Genomic DNA, 17,252 nt, shown 5'->3' on the forward strand with positions numbered 1-17,252 from the left:
AGTTGCCGTGAACCTCCTTATGGAAGCGAGGTTAAGTGCAAAGCTTTTCATATGAAAATAAGTTTTGTTAGAAAAAAACTTGTTCCTTGACCCTGTCATATTACAACAAACAAAAAGGTTTCGTTTTCAGGATCGAAAATTTATCTTGAAATACAAGCTTTCGATTCCCTCTTGGAATCTTTGTCCTGTGGTGTAGGACGTTTTGTCACATGATTAAGTTGATAAAATATCATATGACGAAACGTCCCGGTAGATCGCCGGGAGCTCATATCCAATTCCCCAACGTCGCGATTTAATGTCGGAGCCTGGCAATGAATTTCAATAGCCTCTCTAATTCTTCTTTTGGAGGTGTCGTTCTCCCTTACAACAATTGACGAGGAAGAAAGATCGAGCACGTGCCTCGTGTTTCTTAGGTGGCCACCCGTGGTCACCCACTGTAGTCGTTGACGATCTTGTACCGTTGACATGTTCTTCCAAAGGGTCTTGCCGTCTCCCCGACATAAACCGCTTCATAATCCCCGCACTGGATTTTATAGACCACTCCGCTTTTATTTTCCATGGATGTGGGATCCTTTGGGTGTACCAGCTGTACAAAATTAGTTTTGTTTGCATATGAATGAAAACTAATTCTTATAATAAAAAATTTGCATGTAGCCTCGCTTTCATAGTGAGGCTTAAGGGGGGACTTAACGTAAACGCCATTTTACCGCACTTTACATGGCTTGAATGGAAATATCTCGTTCACGTTTCAAGCGATCCAAAAACTCTATTTTCATCCCGTAAATCTATGTTGTAGGGTGTTTTGTGAATTTTGGGGTGATTTTTGGTTATATTTGAGAGGAGATAGTTTTTCTAGAAGGATTGGTTAAATTAAGAGAAATAAGAAATATTGAAGAATTAGTGAAGTTTTAAAATAAGAATTTGTTGTTAATAATTAGACGGATACCAAGTTAGTCCACTAGCAACCTGGGGTGCTCTTGCGTAGGTATCAACTGTCTGTTAGTGTTCCAAAAATCATTTTCTTTCTTCTATCCCTTCTTAAAACCACTTCAAATTTCATTCAAATTTAGGTCAAGTCCCCCCTTAAAGCAACTCGGAACTGGCCTGTGGAGGTGTCGGTCATGTATTCACCACCCGAGCCGGTGACTGAATCGACAGCAGTGAGAGGCGAGTGCATGAAACGCATGCAACAGGATGAGTAACCATTTCCGTGACTCGTTGAAGGCGTTTCTTGTTTCTTGGCCGAGCGAGAGTTCACACGCAGCTAGGGAAAGCTAATGGAGGGAGATCGGTTGGGAGGGGGGTAGGTACCTCACGGAATTTTTGGTAGGGGTTCTCCAAAAATACGTAATTTTTTGGTACTCATTTTCAGACCTAGTTTCTAGAATCCATACCCGTTTTTAGATTTTCAGATCAAACTGGTTAAAAGAATCTGTTCCATATTTCAGACCAAAACGACTCAAAAACCATATCCCTTGGTGCCGCACATACCTAAAAAGTATAATATTAGCGATTATTTCCCTTCCCCTTAACCCCACATGACACGTAGGCTAGCGGGTGGGGCAACAAATCTTGGCCAGACTCTTATCAGTACGAAGACGAGAAGGGACTTCCGACTTCCGACTTCGGGCTTCCGACTTCCGACTCGGCACGCCTGATTACTGATACAAAAAAGAAAAATATTTAAATGCAGTCTGGTGTGGCCTTGAAATATGAGAATAAACTCGAACTGACTCCTTAGAAGACAAATTTAAGAAAGATTTATTGCAAATTAAATAGAAAACATATGAAAATCAAATAAAACCAATCTTTTGCTAGGGTCTTGCTGAACAGGATTTGTTTTGACGCGACACGTGCAAAATACCCGTGCCCTCTCCACTGAAGCGCATTGCACGTATCACGTGACTAGTAAATTTTAATAACGGTAAGATGTGGTAGCGTAAGATTTCGAAATACGAAAATTGTCTTCGTTTTGAAGACAACGTCTCAGGCTGACAGGCTTTGTTCTCCCTACCAAAAGTTTGAAATAGAGTCGAAGAAACGAAACTGAAGTTTAAGAGGGAATAAAAAAGGCAATGGTTATGAACAACGACGGCCTGAAGCTAGCAACGCCAACGCAAGCTCGACAACTCGCGGAGAGCGACGACATAGCTAGTAGCTTGGTTTTGGACACGATGCTGGGATTTACCACGCATAAGATGGCTGCAAGATTTCGCCCGTTAAAGGTGGATCAAGAAGTCGTGAAGAAAGCGCTCGAACGATACGCTAAAGATGGAAATATCGAGCAGGCTTACAACGAAATTGTGTTCAATGCGGGGGATTGGGAGCGATGTTACTTCATTACTAAATCCAAACCTCAAATTGCGGCTTTCAAGGAACACGTAAGTTTGGGTTTATTTTACTCTCGAGTAAGCTTCAAACTTCAAAATGTTATTTGGCTCCGTTTGCTACGCGTTTCAGAAAATTGTGAAATTGCGTTGAAGTACTAAAAATCAGACTTGAACACGCTGCATTATTGAAATCTTGTCAACGCGTGTTCAATCACATTGTGTCACAACGTGTTTGTCAATACAATTTATGTGTGAACCTAATTAATGTGCGAGGGACGATTTTATTGCTTCTTACTTTTGGTATGAAACTCTTAAACTCTGACTTAGGATTTTTATTTTCACGGGCTTTCTTTTCGGTTTCCTCCATGCTTGCGACTTCCGTTTTGTGGGGGAGAAAACCCCCAAATATGGCAGTTGAGGATGACGTAATCATTCGTTTTCACGGTTTCGATTTCCGGCATAGTATTTCACAGTAAAATAATTTCTTATTTCAATAATCATTTATAAACACAAATGCTCTGACATTTATCAGTAATGCATAAATTGTTTACGATTTTTAAGTAGTTAAGCTACGTTATTTAATTACCTGTGTTGGCCATTTAATATTCTATCATTTTTTTATGTTCTGCCCTTGTTTTATGGGGCAAGATTCCCGCTCAGTCCTGTACATTAATTATGTATCCATACATTTTGCAACTCAAACTCCATTCACCCATGCTGGTTGTGGAAGAGGGGAAGTATAACAGTATATATGTTATTGCATAGTAAATTATTTATGTAGTCCTGGATGGAAAACCAAAACTGAAAATTATTTAATCTCAAAAGTGAATTGATTGAAAACTACTCAAACAACTCAGTTTTTCCTTAATTGAATTTTAAACATGCAATCATTTTCTTGTACCTTGTTGGTGCAGTTAAATCTTTCTAAGATCATAAAAAAACAAACAAACAAACAAACATAAAGAAACAATGCAATTTGCAAACAGCAAAAAAAAAAAAAAAAACTTCTCAAGTTTGGGAGATTTTTTCTTAATATTATTATTATTGCACATCTAATAAAAGAAATGAGTGAAGCACATGGCATGTCTGGCTGGTGAAAATTTTGTTTTGGCTAGTGAAATCTGACCTGTTACAAGCCACTAGACTAGGGAACTGAAAAGTTAATCTCGAGCTCCGCAGGAGCAGTCCAGCCTAACTGACCACTCCCTCAGTAGTTCTTGTCTGCTTTTGCTATTTTGTCTTTGCACATCATACAACAGTGAAGGAGTTCAGAAGTTATTTTTATTCTCTTGAACTTTTCCTGCCTTAGAAAACAATTTATTATACAATTTCAGTCTGCTGTTGAAAGGAAAGAAGAATGTGAACTTTATAAATTGTATATTTTAAGGCATATGTTTTTTCCTCTTAGGTTTTCAGATACATTGGCATTTTCAATCAAAATGCTGGATATAAAGTTGTGCCTTGTAACCGATATTCTGGTGAGGAGAGAGGAGCCAAAGTCGTGGCAACATGTGAATGGTGAGCAATGTCCTCTGATATCATTGGACATGTTATTTTTGGAGATTCATGTAATTAACAGAATTTATTCCACAAGTACATGATTGTTATGAGATGATAGATAGCCGGCAACAAGGGGCATAGCTGCGTTGGCTATATCTTCTCATATCGAGCAAGCACAAGTGGAATAATTGTTTTATTTAACACAGTTGACACATATTGCTAGATCTTGCTGATTTTGCCTTGCAAGAACAACCAGAAGACAATTAATTTTAATGATTTCTATTTCTTAGGCATGGTATAATGGCTCATATACCATGGCCACTAAGCCAATCAAATCCCTGGAATTGCATTATACAATGATCCAGCTTTTAATGATCACTATACATATAACCACGTAGATTATTATGGAAGGGCACTGGATGATGCACAGAAATGCAAGTGTGGTACTGTTTGTAATATCTTGGTTTGACACAGCAAAGGAAGACATTTGATCTTTTGTTGTAAATGTAACATCACTGTTTCATTGATTTCAGGAGCAAGGGTGATAAGCTGCCATTTCTATGTGGATGCATTGCAGAGATGACTGAAGAGGAAGAGAAAAAGCTCCTACGTCCTGGTGAAAATGATTTCAGCATTATGTTTTCCTGCAGGAAAAATTTGTCACAGCTTTGGCTTGGACCTGCAGCGTACATCAACCACGGTAAATATTTTTGGTGACTTTTGTACATTGTTGACAAAATCATCCTTGACCGAAACAGCTGTACATTCAGATAAATAAAAATAAGCTTTTAGTTATTTTTACTGTAGTTAATCTAATTTCTTGTCCTTTGCTTCTTTTGCAGACTGCCGTCCTAATTGCAAGGTATATCATCAATTGTTATAGCGGCTAAATGTAATTTAGGCAAGGTTAAACTCGAGACAATGCTGGCCAGTAGTTGCTGTCACTAAATTATGCGGAGTGGTTTTCAATCTGAGTGTTGTCACAGGGCCTCAGTAAATTTACAGCTGTTCTGCTGAGGTCAAGCCATTTTGCTTTCAATTGGCCTTCGTGTGCAGTTGTGGAAAAAGCTGTAATGTAGTATAAACTACTGTAAATTTCAGCTGGATAAATTAAAATATTTTTTACCTAATTTATTATGAAAAAGTCCCACAAACGCGCAGGAACAAGAAAAAGATGGTTTAATTTGATCATGAATGGCACCATTTTCAATGGCAGTGCAAATTCTCTGGCCAACTAAACTGTATATACAGTATGAGGATAAAGTAGGTAATAGTTTGTTCAGCAACATGATTTGTACTTGTCTTTTTAAAAGAAAGAGAAGTGTTGATCTGGTTTTAAATATCATGAATACAATATACAATCCATTTCTTATAACAATCCTGACAAAGTTATTATCTACATGTACATTGAGGCCAACAGCCTTCAATCTTGAAATATGACAATGTTAATACAAATTAATGTTTTGTTGTGCGGCCCAGTTTGTGTCAACAGGTCGAGGCACTGCTTGTGTAAAGGTGTTGAGAGACCTTGAGCCTGAAGAGGAAATCACCTGTTTCTATGGAGAAGATTTCTTTGGTGACAGCAACTGCAACTGCGAATGTGTGACATGCGAAAGGTGTGTAAAATCATGTAATTTGGCTTGATATGTGATCACAGTCACCAGCAATTTGAATTGGTTTGAAAATTCTGTTTCACACATAAGTAGTCTCACTCTTTGATTAGAAAGAAAGTAAGTACATGTAGTGTGTGTGTTGTTTTATTCAGTACAAGGTGAGCTTGCCAAAATCAGTAAGGGTTGGTACATGTAAGGTTTGCCACAGCTGGGCAAGCAATTTTTGCTGGCACAAGCAGCGTTAGTAATTGTCATGTCACCAGTGTGTCTACGGCAAAAATCATGCGTAACCATCCTTCCGCAGGCAAGAGGATAGTTAAGAATAGCAGAAAGATGTTGTGGGAAATATATTGTAAGGCCTTGTTCACACTAGCAACGGAAGCGGAATCAGAAGGTAGTTCTGACCTAGTATGAATCAATAGGATGGAGGTAGAAATGGAAGCCTCACTTTTGTTCAAAATAACGGAAGGCTGCCATGTTTTCTGTTTGGAATCGGAAACGGAATCCGAAGAAAAAGGAAACATTCTGCTCCTTGCACTTCCGATTTCGTTGAACTTACCATTGCGATTCCATATCGTTTTTTGATTCACTCTGGCATGGAACAGATTAGGTTCCTTACAATTCCGACCCCACTTACAATCCCATCACCAGCGTGAACCAGTCCTAACAAGTCACAACAAATTCAGACAAGTTTACTCGATGTTTCACCTTTTCAGAGGGTGGCTACTCATATGATTTTTGTGTCATGTTGCAGATGCGACATTTTTGAAAAATCATGTTACAGCTTAGTTACTTACCTTTGCCTGTTCAGCCACAGCTTTGATCAGAAAGGAGATAAAATTAGGGACCCAAATCTCTTGTATTAATGTTGTGGGAGACATGCCTCTTGGATATTCAATTATCAATTTCTGGCTAAATGCCTATTGAAAGCTGTTACTAAAGGTTGAATCCATGATGGAAGAATGAAATCTTGCAGGGCCCTCTTATATCTTGAAAACAACACCTTTTCCTCTGAAATTCAAACTTAAGGAAAGTATGATTCAGCAAGTTAGTTTGGAATCTCTATACATTCAGTGTGAAGGGTAAACATTATTTTGTGGAACAACACAAAAATCTTGTGTTGATTTCAAACAATATAAAATTAATAACAGGCATTTGTTGAGTTGGTGGCAGCTTGTCTTCTTGAATTTTTGTGACAAGATGTGTAGATTATTTCAAGGGCAGCAAATTTTAAAAGTTCCTTTTTTCCATTTTGTAGACGGGGAGATGGTGCATTCAAGTCTAAAGTGAAGGCTTGTGACAAAAAACAGAAGTACAGCTTCAGAGAAACTGATAAGAGGTTAAAGAGGTTGGCTCGTCGAATGACAGGTGAATGTCAGTAATGAAACAACTCATTGACAGATTATATTCAGTTCTACTTCCCATATTAAATCACTGCATAACCACAATACTCTGGTAAAATGGGAGGATTTAACACCCCATTAAAGGATATACAAGTAATGTAAGAGTTAGTTCAAAAACCTTCATAAAGTTGGCACAAAACTAACCACACCTAATAAATAAATTATTAAAAGTCACAAGAATATGATCACTTCATGGTCCACTGGAAGCAAGTCACAGGTGTCTTATTTTTCCTATCAGACAGGGTTTCTGTCTGTGGCAATTTACTGTCATTTAAGGAAGGTGCCTAATAATACAGAGGTATTTTGCGCATTTTATTACTATGCGAGAAAAGCAGGTCTTAGCAAGGACAATTGAAATCTAAAAAGAAAATTGGGGGTAACCACGCACTTTTTAGAGATAGTTAAGAAACAATAATTCTAAAATAAGTGCTAAAATACAAAGCAATGTATGCATTTTTTTTAACAAATTGAAGCTTTATTATCTCTGAAAAATGCATGGTTTCCCCCAATTTTCTTTTTAAATACCAAACGCACTTGCTAAGTTCTGCTTTCTCCGCATGGTTTTAAACCTCGCAAAAAGTATCCCTGTATCAGTAGGCACCACCCATAGGAAACCTGAGAATCTCGAGATGCGCAGAATGTATGCGCAGTAACAAAAGTAGGCACCATCCTTAACACAAAATAAAGTTCTATTGTGCTCATTGACAAGCATGTTGTAATGCTGTTCTCTTTGTTCTACAGACTCTTTCATCGATGTCGACAATGTTCCCTCACCGAAGGTTTCCGATTCTGTGGATGTCGCTGCAGCAGAGAAATTTCATGAAGAAATTGATTGTTTAATCTCGGTTGATCTCCACACGGCTGAAAATGACAGAAATGGCCTGTCGAAGACAATACCTACCCATAGGTTTTACTCTAAAACGAACCGGCCCAAGCCTCGAGCAAGCGTAACAATCGGCTTGGAAGTACTGAACGCTGTGAAGAAGAAACGTAGGAGAAAAGGCCCTAAGTTGTGCATGCCAACAAAGCGCCGCAGAAGACATGCTCTCATCGGAGATTTTAATGAGGGTCCCCTGGATGAAGTTTGTGTGTTTGTGCCACCAGTGAGGCATACGTCTGTGGACAGTGGCGTAGACATGACAGATAATGTGGAAAATGATTTGTTTACCAGCTATGGAAATGATTACAAAGCTGGTATTGATAGGGTGACAGACTTCCTTCCCTCAAGAACATTGGGGAAAAGTAACAGCTGTAGTTATGTGTTGTCAGGTCAACGTGTTTCTCTTGATGCAAGCTTACCCTTGCTTCCATTCCATAAAGTCAGCGCAAGTTATCGCTGTCCATGTTGCCCTTGAGCAAGTGTTAATATTAATATAATTTATCATCTAATTCTAAAAATGGTCTCTTTGAAGCTTGTAGTCCTGAATTAGGTGTCATCTAGTATTCATCAGCTGAATAGTTCCCGATACCATGTATTAAAACGAACGTTAATTTTCAGTCAGGTTTAAAATGTCCAAAAGGTCATTTAAAATTGACCTGTAGGTTAATTTAATTTTCCTGAGTTGAATTTATGTTTTGCTATCTTTAATACTTTGATGATAAACCTTAACTAAAAAATGACAATTTGAAAGAGCTGTTCATTTTATGTTCTGATAACTGATTTTAAAGTAAGGCCTTTACTTACAAGTTTATAGCAATTTTCTTCTTTGTCCATTTTTCTGCCTTTTGGAGTGAATAAATGTTCACCTGTGAAATGTGAGTTTGCCAGCCCCCAAAAATTATTGTTGAGAATTTTGGTGAGATAAGGGAAGTTCTCTTCCTTGTCAACAATTTGTCATCTGTTTTTGGGATGTCCATCACATACAAACTTGAACAGTGTGTTTGTCAAGACAAGCTTGCAAAATGATTAGTTTATTACATGAAGATGACCGAAGATGCCTAGTTTATAACACAGCAAAAAAAACCTAAGAATTTTCTTGTTTCCTGACCAGTGCATTATAACTGCTATTCAATCCAATTCATGATCTTTGCTTGCTCTTGACGTGTATGATTCTCTCTTTGCACAAAGATACCAATAACAGTCTTATACTAAGGTTACTTTTAGGGGTGTACTTTGGCAGTATGTGTTGGAACTTTCTTTGAATATTTTTTGGCTAGAAGTACATGACTGTTCATTGGTCATGAAGGAACAACTTTGGGAAAGGATAACTCCCTGTTTTGTGTATTTGGTAATATGTCAGGTCAGCTCTGTATGTACAAACTTACAAACTACTTCACGTGATTGCCTTGATCTGAATTTCTATTCAGTTATTCAGGACATGTTATATGCAATGTTATTTGCAGTATTGTTGACAGAGGTGTAATGCTGTGCTATGATTTTTGTTGTATTCGTAGCCATTTCCCTTTTGCACAAAGAGAATTTAAACTTTACAGGAACCACTTCGTGTTTGAATGTTATGGCACTGGCTGCCAAATTTGTCCTAAAAATATTTTGCCCTGAATTAGGAAAAAAAACATTCCTGACAGTATGAGAGAATATAATAAGTTAATAAGTTGTGGAAGAACAGTAACAGGAAACTCATGGAATTATTCTTCTTTCCAGGTTAGAAAGAAATGAAAATTATTTATAAGCCAATGACATTATAATGTTCCATAGAAATGAGAGTTTGAAACGGTCATCAGGTCATGTATTCTAAAGCTAATATATTCCAAATTAGTTTGATTGGTTTCTGCTTTTCTGTATTGAGCTTGCAACTTTAAGGTGATCCCAGTGAACTGCATGAAATTCTTGCATTGTTCATGTGTGCGCACATACAGAGTTTGGTTTGAGGGTAAACTTGGTAGGCAGTTTTTGGTAATTTTCTCATATAAGAAAAGAAACATGGTGTCCTCTGTTTTCATGCCCAAATTGTTAGTTCCCGCTTTTTTTTAGGAACCTTTGTTTTGTTAAATAAATGTAACACAGTGAACATTGTGCTTTGAAAGGAACAACATCCAGCCATGAAATATAACTGTTTTTTGGCAAAGTGGTTAATATATACAACACCCCAGTATAGCGTGAAAACAAGCATGCTGACTTCCCAGTTTTTACTTTTTGGATGATATTTTTTTAAGGGCGATTTACACGGCACGACTTTGTCGCATGCGACTAGCTTACGACAAGCCTACGACACTAATTTTTTCGTGTAAATCATACCAGTCCTGTAACTCACTTACGACTGTCGTGTATGTCACAAAAAATGTCGTAGGATTTTTAAACGTTTCAAAATCCTACGACGATCGTAGGTATAGGCAATGTTGAATGATGAGAGTTGTGTGCGATTTTTTGCATGGTGTGAGCATTGTGGTTCTAGAAATTACATGCGACAGTCTCAAGCAAAAGTTGTACCGTCTAAATCGGCCTTTACAAAAACTCACTCATAACTCCATTTTGATGGAATCACCTTGAAGTTGTGTAGTTTGAATACCAACCCCCTTTCAAGTGGCTGATGATCAACAATGATTTTGTCCCCCAAACAAAAAGTTGAGCAAAATTCAAGACTGGGTCTTCCTCTGTAGCCCAAAATCAGCAATGTAAATTTGTGCAACTCATAAGTGCTTGTTTACTACCTCATTGCAGGATTTCTTCAGGGTGACTTTTACTGGAATGTAACTTTGTGGAACTGAGTTTCTTAATTTCCTTTTATTGCACCATTTTCATTAATCTTGATCTTCTGATCACAATTATTTTCTTTATAAGAAAAAGAGAAAAAAAACTCGTCAATGAGGTAGAAAACAAAAATAATATCATCTCAGAAACTTTGACCTTCTAACATAGAGTTTCTTAGTCTACACTCAGTAACTATTTAATAATTAAGTAAACTTTCTGATTGTTGACACAGTTTTGTAGATAATTAGTGAGGTGTTAGAGTGCTATAATTGAAGAGTTTTGTGCAAACGGGGCATACAGTATATCTCTTTTGGTCAGAAAGTCAGAAAAAAACACTCTAAACTTGCCCAGTCATGCAGCTTTACTATGCACTGTAAATTTAAATGTGGATCTATGTTGATTTTTCCTCTTTGCCTAAAGACTGAATAATGAAGGATTTGATCACATGAAACCTGCCACTACATTTATATAAACTTAAGCAGACTGAGACAAACTTCCTGGTAAATTAGCTTTTACGCAATAAATTTAATACCTTGTGGGATTTAAGATTAAATTTAGAAATACACTTGATTATAAAAATAAGTGAAAAAACGGAACGATGTTTCGGTGTTCCGTTTTTTTGCTTATTTTTGTAGGATTTAGCATACAAAATCCACAGTGTGTGCTAAAACTGAGCAAGATTGGAGGATTTTTCTAACTTTTTGGCCAAAAGAGTGATATACACGTCTTTTACACATTACTGTTCGATTGGTTTGTAGATTATTTTGTATTTTCCCAGTGGGATATAACTTATTACCTACTTGTAATTACAATTTAAAATAATAACAATAACTGTCAATATTGTCTTTTATAACATAAAGAAGAATGGTAGCCAAGGGCAATTTAACTGTGTTGCTTGTTTTTTACTCTTAATAATGGGACCTGAAGTCCTGGCATGGGGACATGCTGCATTGATTGCAGTTTTAAATAGTACCCCCGACATTAGAGTTGAATGGTGCACTAGAAAAAGTGTGAAAGTGACAAGTTGGTTTTAATATGTTCATTTTTTTCAACAGTGACTTTGGTTATGTTCACACTTGTTGCCTGAGCACCAGGCACAAAATAGTGCTTTGTTCAGACAATGGGTACCTTATATGTAATTATGTGATAAAATAGAAGAAAGAACCTCGCAGTTACTACGCAACTTAAGCAGTTGTGAAAAGAAAGCCTGAAAAAAATTCACACTTGAACGGGATTCAAACCCATGACCTCTGCAATGCCAGTGCAGTGCTCTACCAACTGAGCTATCAAGCCAACTGGGAGCTGGTCATATTGTGAGTTCATAAAATACCTGTGAAGGATGAATAAATAAATGTAAACATATAAAACATGTATTTTGAACGGCGGATGAAAGATCAAAATAATAGAAGAAAGATCCTTGCAATTATGTGGCTGCGCATTTAATAAACTGAGCACAGATTTCATCATGCTCAGGCAAGTGTTCTTTGTGATTACTGCTTCATATGGCTTTTTACTTTTCTAAATGAGGTTTGCTCATGAATTACGAGATGGCATGGATGTAGATTTACAAATGGGAAGATTAGTGCATTTAAGATTCAATCTCGTACTCAGAGTCTTTAAGGCTCTTTGGCCAGCGGCTGGTCGCCAGGAGAGACTCGGGGGTACTGGAATTTTATTACCGCAAGATTTCTGCGGTGAAACAAACTGTGCAAGCCGTTACAGGGCAGCCAATCAAAAAAATTTTAAAATAAAATTCCAGTTCCCCAGAGTCTCTCCTGGCACCCACCTGCTGACCAAAACACCTGAGGACTCTGGGTATGAGATTGGTGTGGATTGTAAGTGTAGCAGAGAATTATGGGTATGCAAAGCAGTGGCTTGTGGGTAAAGTGCGAACTAATGGAAAACTCTTTGCTCATAGGGAACTGGTGCATACTTAACTTCAGTGTCTGAATACCATTACCAGTGTCATGGTCACAGGGTTGGCGTGACAATAGACAGAATCACGTTTACAGCAAACATGAGATTCATGTTAACTTTACGTTTTCTTGAAAAAAATATTACACAGATGTCGAGAATAGTGCAAAACAATTCTGAAGTTTCATGCTAACACAGTTTACTCAATTTTACTAGATAAAGGGTAAACATGGTCATTTCTGTCATTTGCCATAAAAGTAACTCTAAATCTAATCTCTCATTCCAAGTTATTGGATTAAATAAGTAAACAAATTGGAAACAACCTCTCAAGTTTCTTTGCAGTAGTAGAGTTTATAAAATTATGACATAACAAGATGTATTTACACCAGCAAGGCCTGTGTCCCCTTGTCTGCTAGGAAACTGGACTGCCAGTACATTTTGAGAAATCTGATTGAACAGGACCACACTGAAAAGGTCTGTACGGCTACCACATATTTATTCTTATTACTGATGGTGTATAAATTATAAATTAAATCAATAACCTTCTCCACCCACACACAAGTGCCTACATGTATAATTGTTTGAATTTATTATATCTACAATGTCTTATTTTGAAGCAGTTTATCATGAACACTCTATAATAATTATTGGCCAAGTAGTTCAGCACTTGATTATTGTGTCTACATGGATTTTTCGTAAAGATGTGCATGTGAATTTACATCGAGACGAGAGATTAAAGTGCTAACAAAAAAACCCTTATAACCAGTGTGTTAAAAGGTTTAAAATTCTTGATTCTTGAATTCTCTAATACATGCAACACTCATTCCATGTGATCAGCTTCTCAACATCACTGGGTTTACATGTACTAGCACTATAAAAGCATTAAATAATTGTTATTACAAAGGTAAACACTCACAACAGTTCTAAAAAAATTACTTGATCACAATTTTTCTCGATTTTTTCTTTTTATAGCATAATTTCAATATTAGAGGGTTCAGTTTTCCTTGGTTTCTTGTTGGCTGTCATGCTGGAAAGCTTTCCCTAGTCGCCGCTGGCCCCTGTATAAGGAAATTAAGATTGAATCGGAATATCAGTCACAAGGAAACATTTTTAATATTTCCTTTAATACACTTGTTAACCAACAATGGCTTAATTAACATATAATATGACTGGCTTAGGCCGTTTACATGTTCAAGTCAAGCATTGCCCTCCTGACTCCCTCTTGCCCTGATAGAATTGTTAAGGCCGATTTAGACGGTACAACTTTTGCTTACAACTGTCGCATGCGATTTCTAGTCGAAGAGCGCTTTTCCTCGCGTCATGCAAAAAGTTGCACACAACTCTCATCATTCAACATTATATAGTCTACATTTACGATTGTCGTAGGATTTTAAAACATGTTAACTTTCAAATCTCTACGACATTTTTCAACTCATGAACGTCTGTCGTGATGATTTACATGACACAATTTGCGGTTGAAGTCATGGCATAAGCTAGTTGCATGCAATACATGTAGTCATAAGCAAAAACCATACTGTCTAAATTGCCCTTTATACGAATTTTAGATTAATGTGAACCCTCACTTTATACATCCCTGTATGATGGATCAGAGAATTGGTTCTGCAGTGTATGTTCAAGTGCTAATTAAAAGTGAACCCATGGATTTTCAAATATTGTTAACCCTAGTAAGAAAATGGGAGACTGCACGAGGCAAAAAAACAAAAAAACAAAAACAAACTAACAACAGTTCAACAACAACAACAACAACAAAACTTTGTTGAGTTTGACCTTGGGAGCAGACTCGTACCCTTAAAGGAAGTTAAGATAGATATACTAAATGAAAGGAATGTTAATTTGACTAAGAATTGAAATAAAGTTGAGTGTCAAATGCAAAAAAAAAAAAAAAAAAAAAAAAAAAAAAAAGCAGACCCAGTCGCTATTTATGTGTTTTGTAGGGTAACAAGATTGGATACGAGGATGGATTGAGATGCGTGGGTTGTCAATCCATCCTCTTATCCAATCTTCTCACCCCACAAAGCACGTAAATAGTGACTGGGTACAAGTCTGCCTTGGGAGGAATATCGAACCCAACCTCCAGATTTGATCAACTGTTACTATACCAACTAAGCTACATGACATGTACGATGCCAAATGGAAGCAAGTCATGCATGGGAGATTATAGTGGTTTAATAAAATAATTGCGGCAATGTGAATTTGACAAATTGAATGTGAATGTGATTTGCAGCAATGTGAAGGTAGGATCAGGGGTGGGTTACATTGATCATGAGTCTGAGGCAGTTTTTCATGCAATCCAAGAACTGACAGGTCTTTTGACTTTCTTTGTGATGCCATCACTTGAATCAAGTAATTTACGCATTGAAGTATGGTCAATTTATCGCAAATTGCAGCACTCTTATAAAATTTTAAAGTATGACATACATGTACAATAGTGTAACATGCCAGCTGCTTCAACTTGTCTTGCAATAATGTATTAAAGCTTACTATTTTTAGTCACTGCAAAACAAACTACAAAAAAAAATTGCATCCTTGTTTCCAATAAGTGTTTATATGAAGCCAAAATCAAAATCAGCCAAACTTGTTCAAAAGCAGCTATTGGGCCATTCCATTTAATATCTGCAACCCCCCCCCCCCCCCCATTGAGGTACTGGGAAATCTGAGGGGGAGGGAGAGGGTCTTTAAGAGTTATTTCTGAGGGGGCATGTATGTTGGTATCTTTGAACTCTTTCTTTTTTCCTGAGGGGGAATGTGTCGGCACTTTGATCTTAATTTCTTTAGGGGTCTTGAAAAGTTATTTCTGATGGGGGTAGACACAAAAGACCTCAATGGGGGGGGGGGGGGGGGGGTGCGAATAATAAATGGAATGGTCCATTGTCTCCTGGCCACCCGTTGGGGTTATTCCATTTTTGATGATTTTCCAGCTTTAAGATTGCCTGCAGGCTGCTGACCTTTGGCTAGAAACATTTTAAGAAACTATACAGCTATTATAAAAGCCTCAAATCTGAAGGAAGAGACAAGTTGATCAACGCACAGTGCCATTAAGCTGGGATGATGCGGTCCTTTTCTTGAGGCAAGCTTTCGGGTGCACGGCGAGAAAAAACTGTCTGTTGGACTCATAAAAACAGCCTTTGGTCTGCAGAGAAATGAAAAAATAGTTCCAAACGTTAAGATTTCACCAAAAAATAAATCCTTATGAATAGAAAGAGTCGAAATTCCCTTTTACTGTCCAGGAATTTTTCCGTTAGAGTTTTTTAAAAAAATTAAAGCTTACGCTTAGCTCAATACCTTGAGGTGCAAAATGGCGCATTTTGTAGCCCCTTTCCTAGTGATTTTGGATCTGCTAACGTGTGTCTCTCTTCTGTCGTTTGTGAATTTTTGTTCCTGAGAACTTGGGAGTCTTCCATCTCGTCAGTGTAATGATCAACAGCTATCAATGCAACATACGTTCGATTTCTTTCAAAGAGATTTCTGCCTTTGAAACAACCGCTGTTTTCCATATTTGGTGAACAATGCCATATTTGGAGCGGGTTCGATTGACAAACAAAATGGCGGATGGTAGCGATGCTTCGCGCATAGCCAGCTTGGATGAAACAGGAAAAAAGGTACCTTGACGAATTTTATTTACTACAAGGTAATAGATAATGACTCGTAGAAACTTACAAAGCCTAAAATTTGCGTGAGATGTGTTTTCTGTCATGGATCTAAAGATTCGCGTGCAAACATTAGCTGCTTGAAGACAAATTATAGCGTGCCGCATGAGTGAACGTTGGAAGCGATTTTCCCCCGTTGGGTAGTAATAATAGAGCCAATCCACGAGAAAAAAAAATACTAGGTTTGTAATTATTAGCATAAAAAGAAAACTAAAGTGCAGAATTCGCGGTGAAATCATATTAACGAAGTGGAAATTGTAAGTATACGCGTGTTCCAAGTTCAGGACTTCGAGCATCTTGCCTAGCTTTCTGGGTGGAGCTGAGCTTGCTCACATGGCAAAATTTAAAATTTCATCTATTCGTTCAAGTAAACTATGCAAGCGTCTAATGTTTTTTGCTATTTCTTGTGTGTATAATTCATTCTGAGTGCTGCATGAATATAATTAATTATTTAAGATTAATAATACATACATAAACTAAATACATACTTAAATAATTATAGCAGAGACACGTAGCCACTGTGTGACTGATGATCAAGCCATGAATGTGTCTTGAATAGCCCACTTTGAAAAAGAGTGATGGCCTGGGTCGAGAGTAGCTGCCCAAGCGATTGTGGGAAGGTTTGGGGGGACGTTGGCTATTATCTTCGCATTTTTGCGTCCCCCCAAACAATCCCACAATCACTTGGGCAGTTACTCTCGACCCAGGCCATCACTCATTTTCAAAGTGGGCTATAGATGTGTAGACAGAGAGAAACTTTTTGATTTACCTTTTTATTTAGAACTTTATCTATTTAATACTGAATAAACATGTAACCTTGGCGACTCATGAGAAAGTTTTGTACTTCTTCCCTGTTTATGATTTGAATTGAAAAAGGACACACTGTTTATAACAGTGTGGTTCTTGGAGGGAAGTTTCTGGGTTGCTTGCTGAAAATTTTGGAGAAAATAGGAAGTAAAGCATTTCCAGTGTACAGTAATGTCTAGCGATCCGACGTAACTACTCGGACCGAATTGAACGTTTCACTTATTGAACTTAATTGAACTCAATCAAATTTTTGAACGATTGGGTTGGATTGAGTTCGACAATTGAACACAATCGAACCCACACAGAAAAATTGGAGCAAACAACCGAATCAAACTTTGATTGAGTTCGAATAGGTTCAACATTTAATT

General features: G+C 37.4%; 2 protein-coding genes and 1 long non-coding RNA gene across 5 annotated transcripts in view; 2 read left to right on the top strand and 1 right to left on the bottom strand.

Annotated features, from left to right (window-relative positions):
- Positions 1-1,908: 1,908 nt before the first annotated feature.
- On the top strand, positions 1,909-11,376 carry LOC146482610 (histone-lysine N-methyltransferase KMT5B-like). The gene is made up of 7 exons (XM_085107043.1): positions 1,909-2,381; positions 3,739-3,848; positions 4,364-4,530; positions 4,673-4,692; positions 5,310-5,446; positions 6,702-6,811; positions 7,588-11,376. Exons 1-7 carry the CDS (start codon positions 2,076-2,078, stop codon positions 8,199-8,201), a joined length of 1,464 nt encoding a protein of 487 aa, XP_084963169.1. The 5' UTR covers positions 1,909-2,075; the 3' UTR covers positions 8,202-11,376.
- Positions 11,377-12,888: 1,512 nt separating this feature from the next.
- On the bottom strand, positions 12,889-15,880 carry LOC146482611 (uncharacterized). The gene is made up of 3 exons (XR_014864099.1): positions 15,713-15,880; positions 15,459-15,560; positions 12,889-13,467 (listed from the first exon to the last, which is right to left on the bottom strand). It is a non-coding gene; the product is annotated as an uncharacterized LOC146482611 (long non-coding RNA).
- A 19-nt stretch (positions 15,881-15,899) lies between these two features.
- Positions 15,900-17,252, top strand: part of LOC146482612 (palmitoyltransferase ZDHHC17-like) — a 30,404-nt gene continuing 29,051 nt past the window's right edge. For 2 of the 3 annotated variants that reach the window (XM_085107046.1, XM_085107047.1), the window contains exon 1: positions 15,900-16,029. In XM_085107046.1, coding sequence (XP_084963172.1) covers positions 15,937-16,029 — 93 coding nt within the window. In that variant the 5' untranslated portion in view covers positions 15,900-15,936. Of the gene's footprint in view, positions 16,059-17,252 lie in introns of all 3 variants that reach the window. The other variant, XM_085107048.1, reaches the window with a different exon arrangement.

This window comes from Pavona decussata, unplaced genomic scaffold (genome assembly GCF_977016875.1).
Source record: "Pavona decussata unplaced genomic scaffold, jaPavDecu1.1 SCAFFOLD_45, whole genome shotgun sequence".
In the NCBI taxonomy this organism is placed as follows: domain Eukaryota; kingdom Metazoa; phylum Cnidaria; class Anthozoa; order Scleractinia; family Agariciidae; genus Pavona; species Pavona decussata.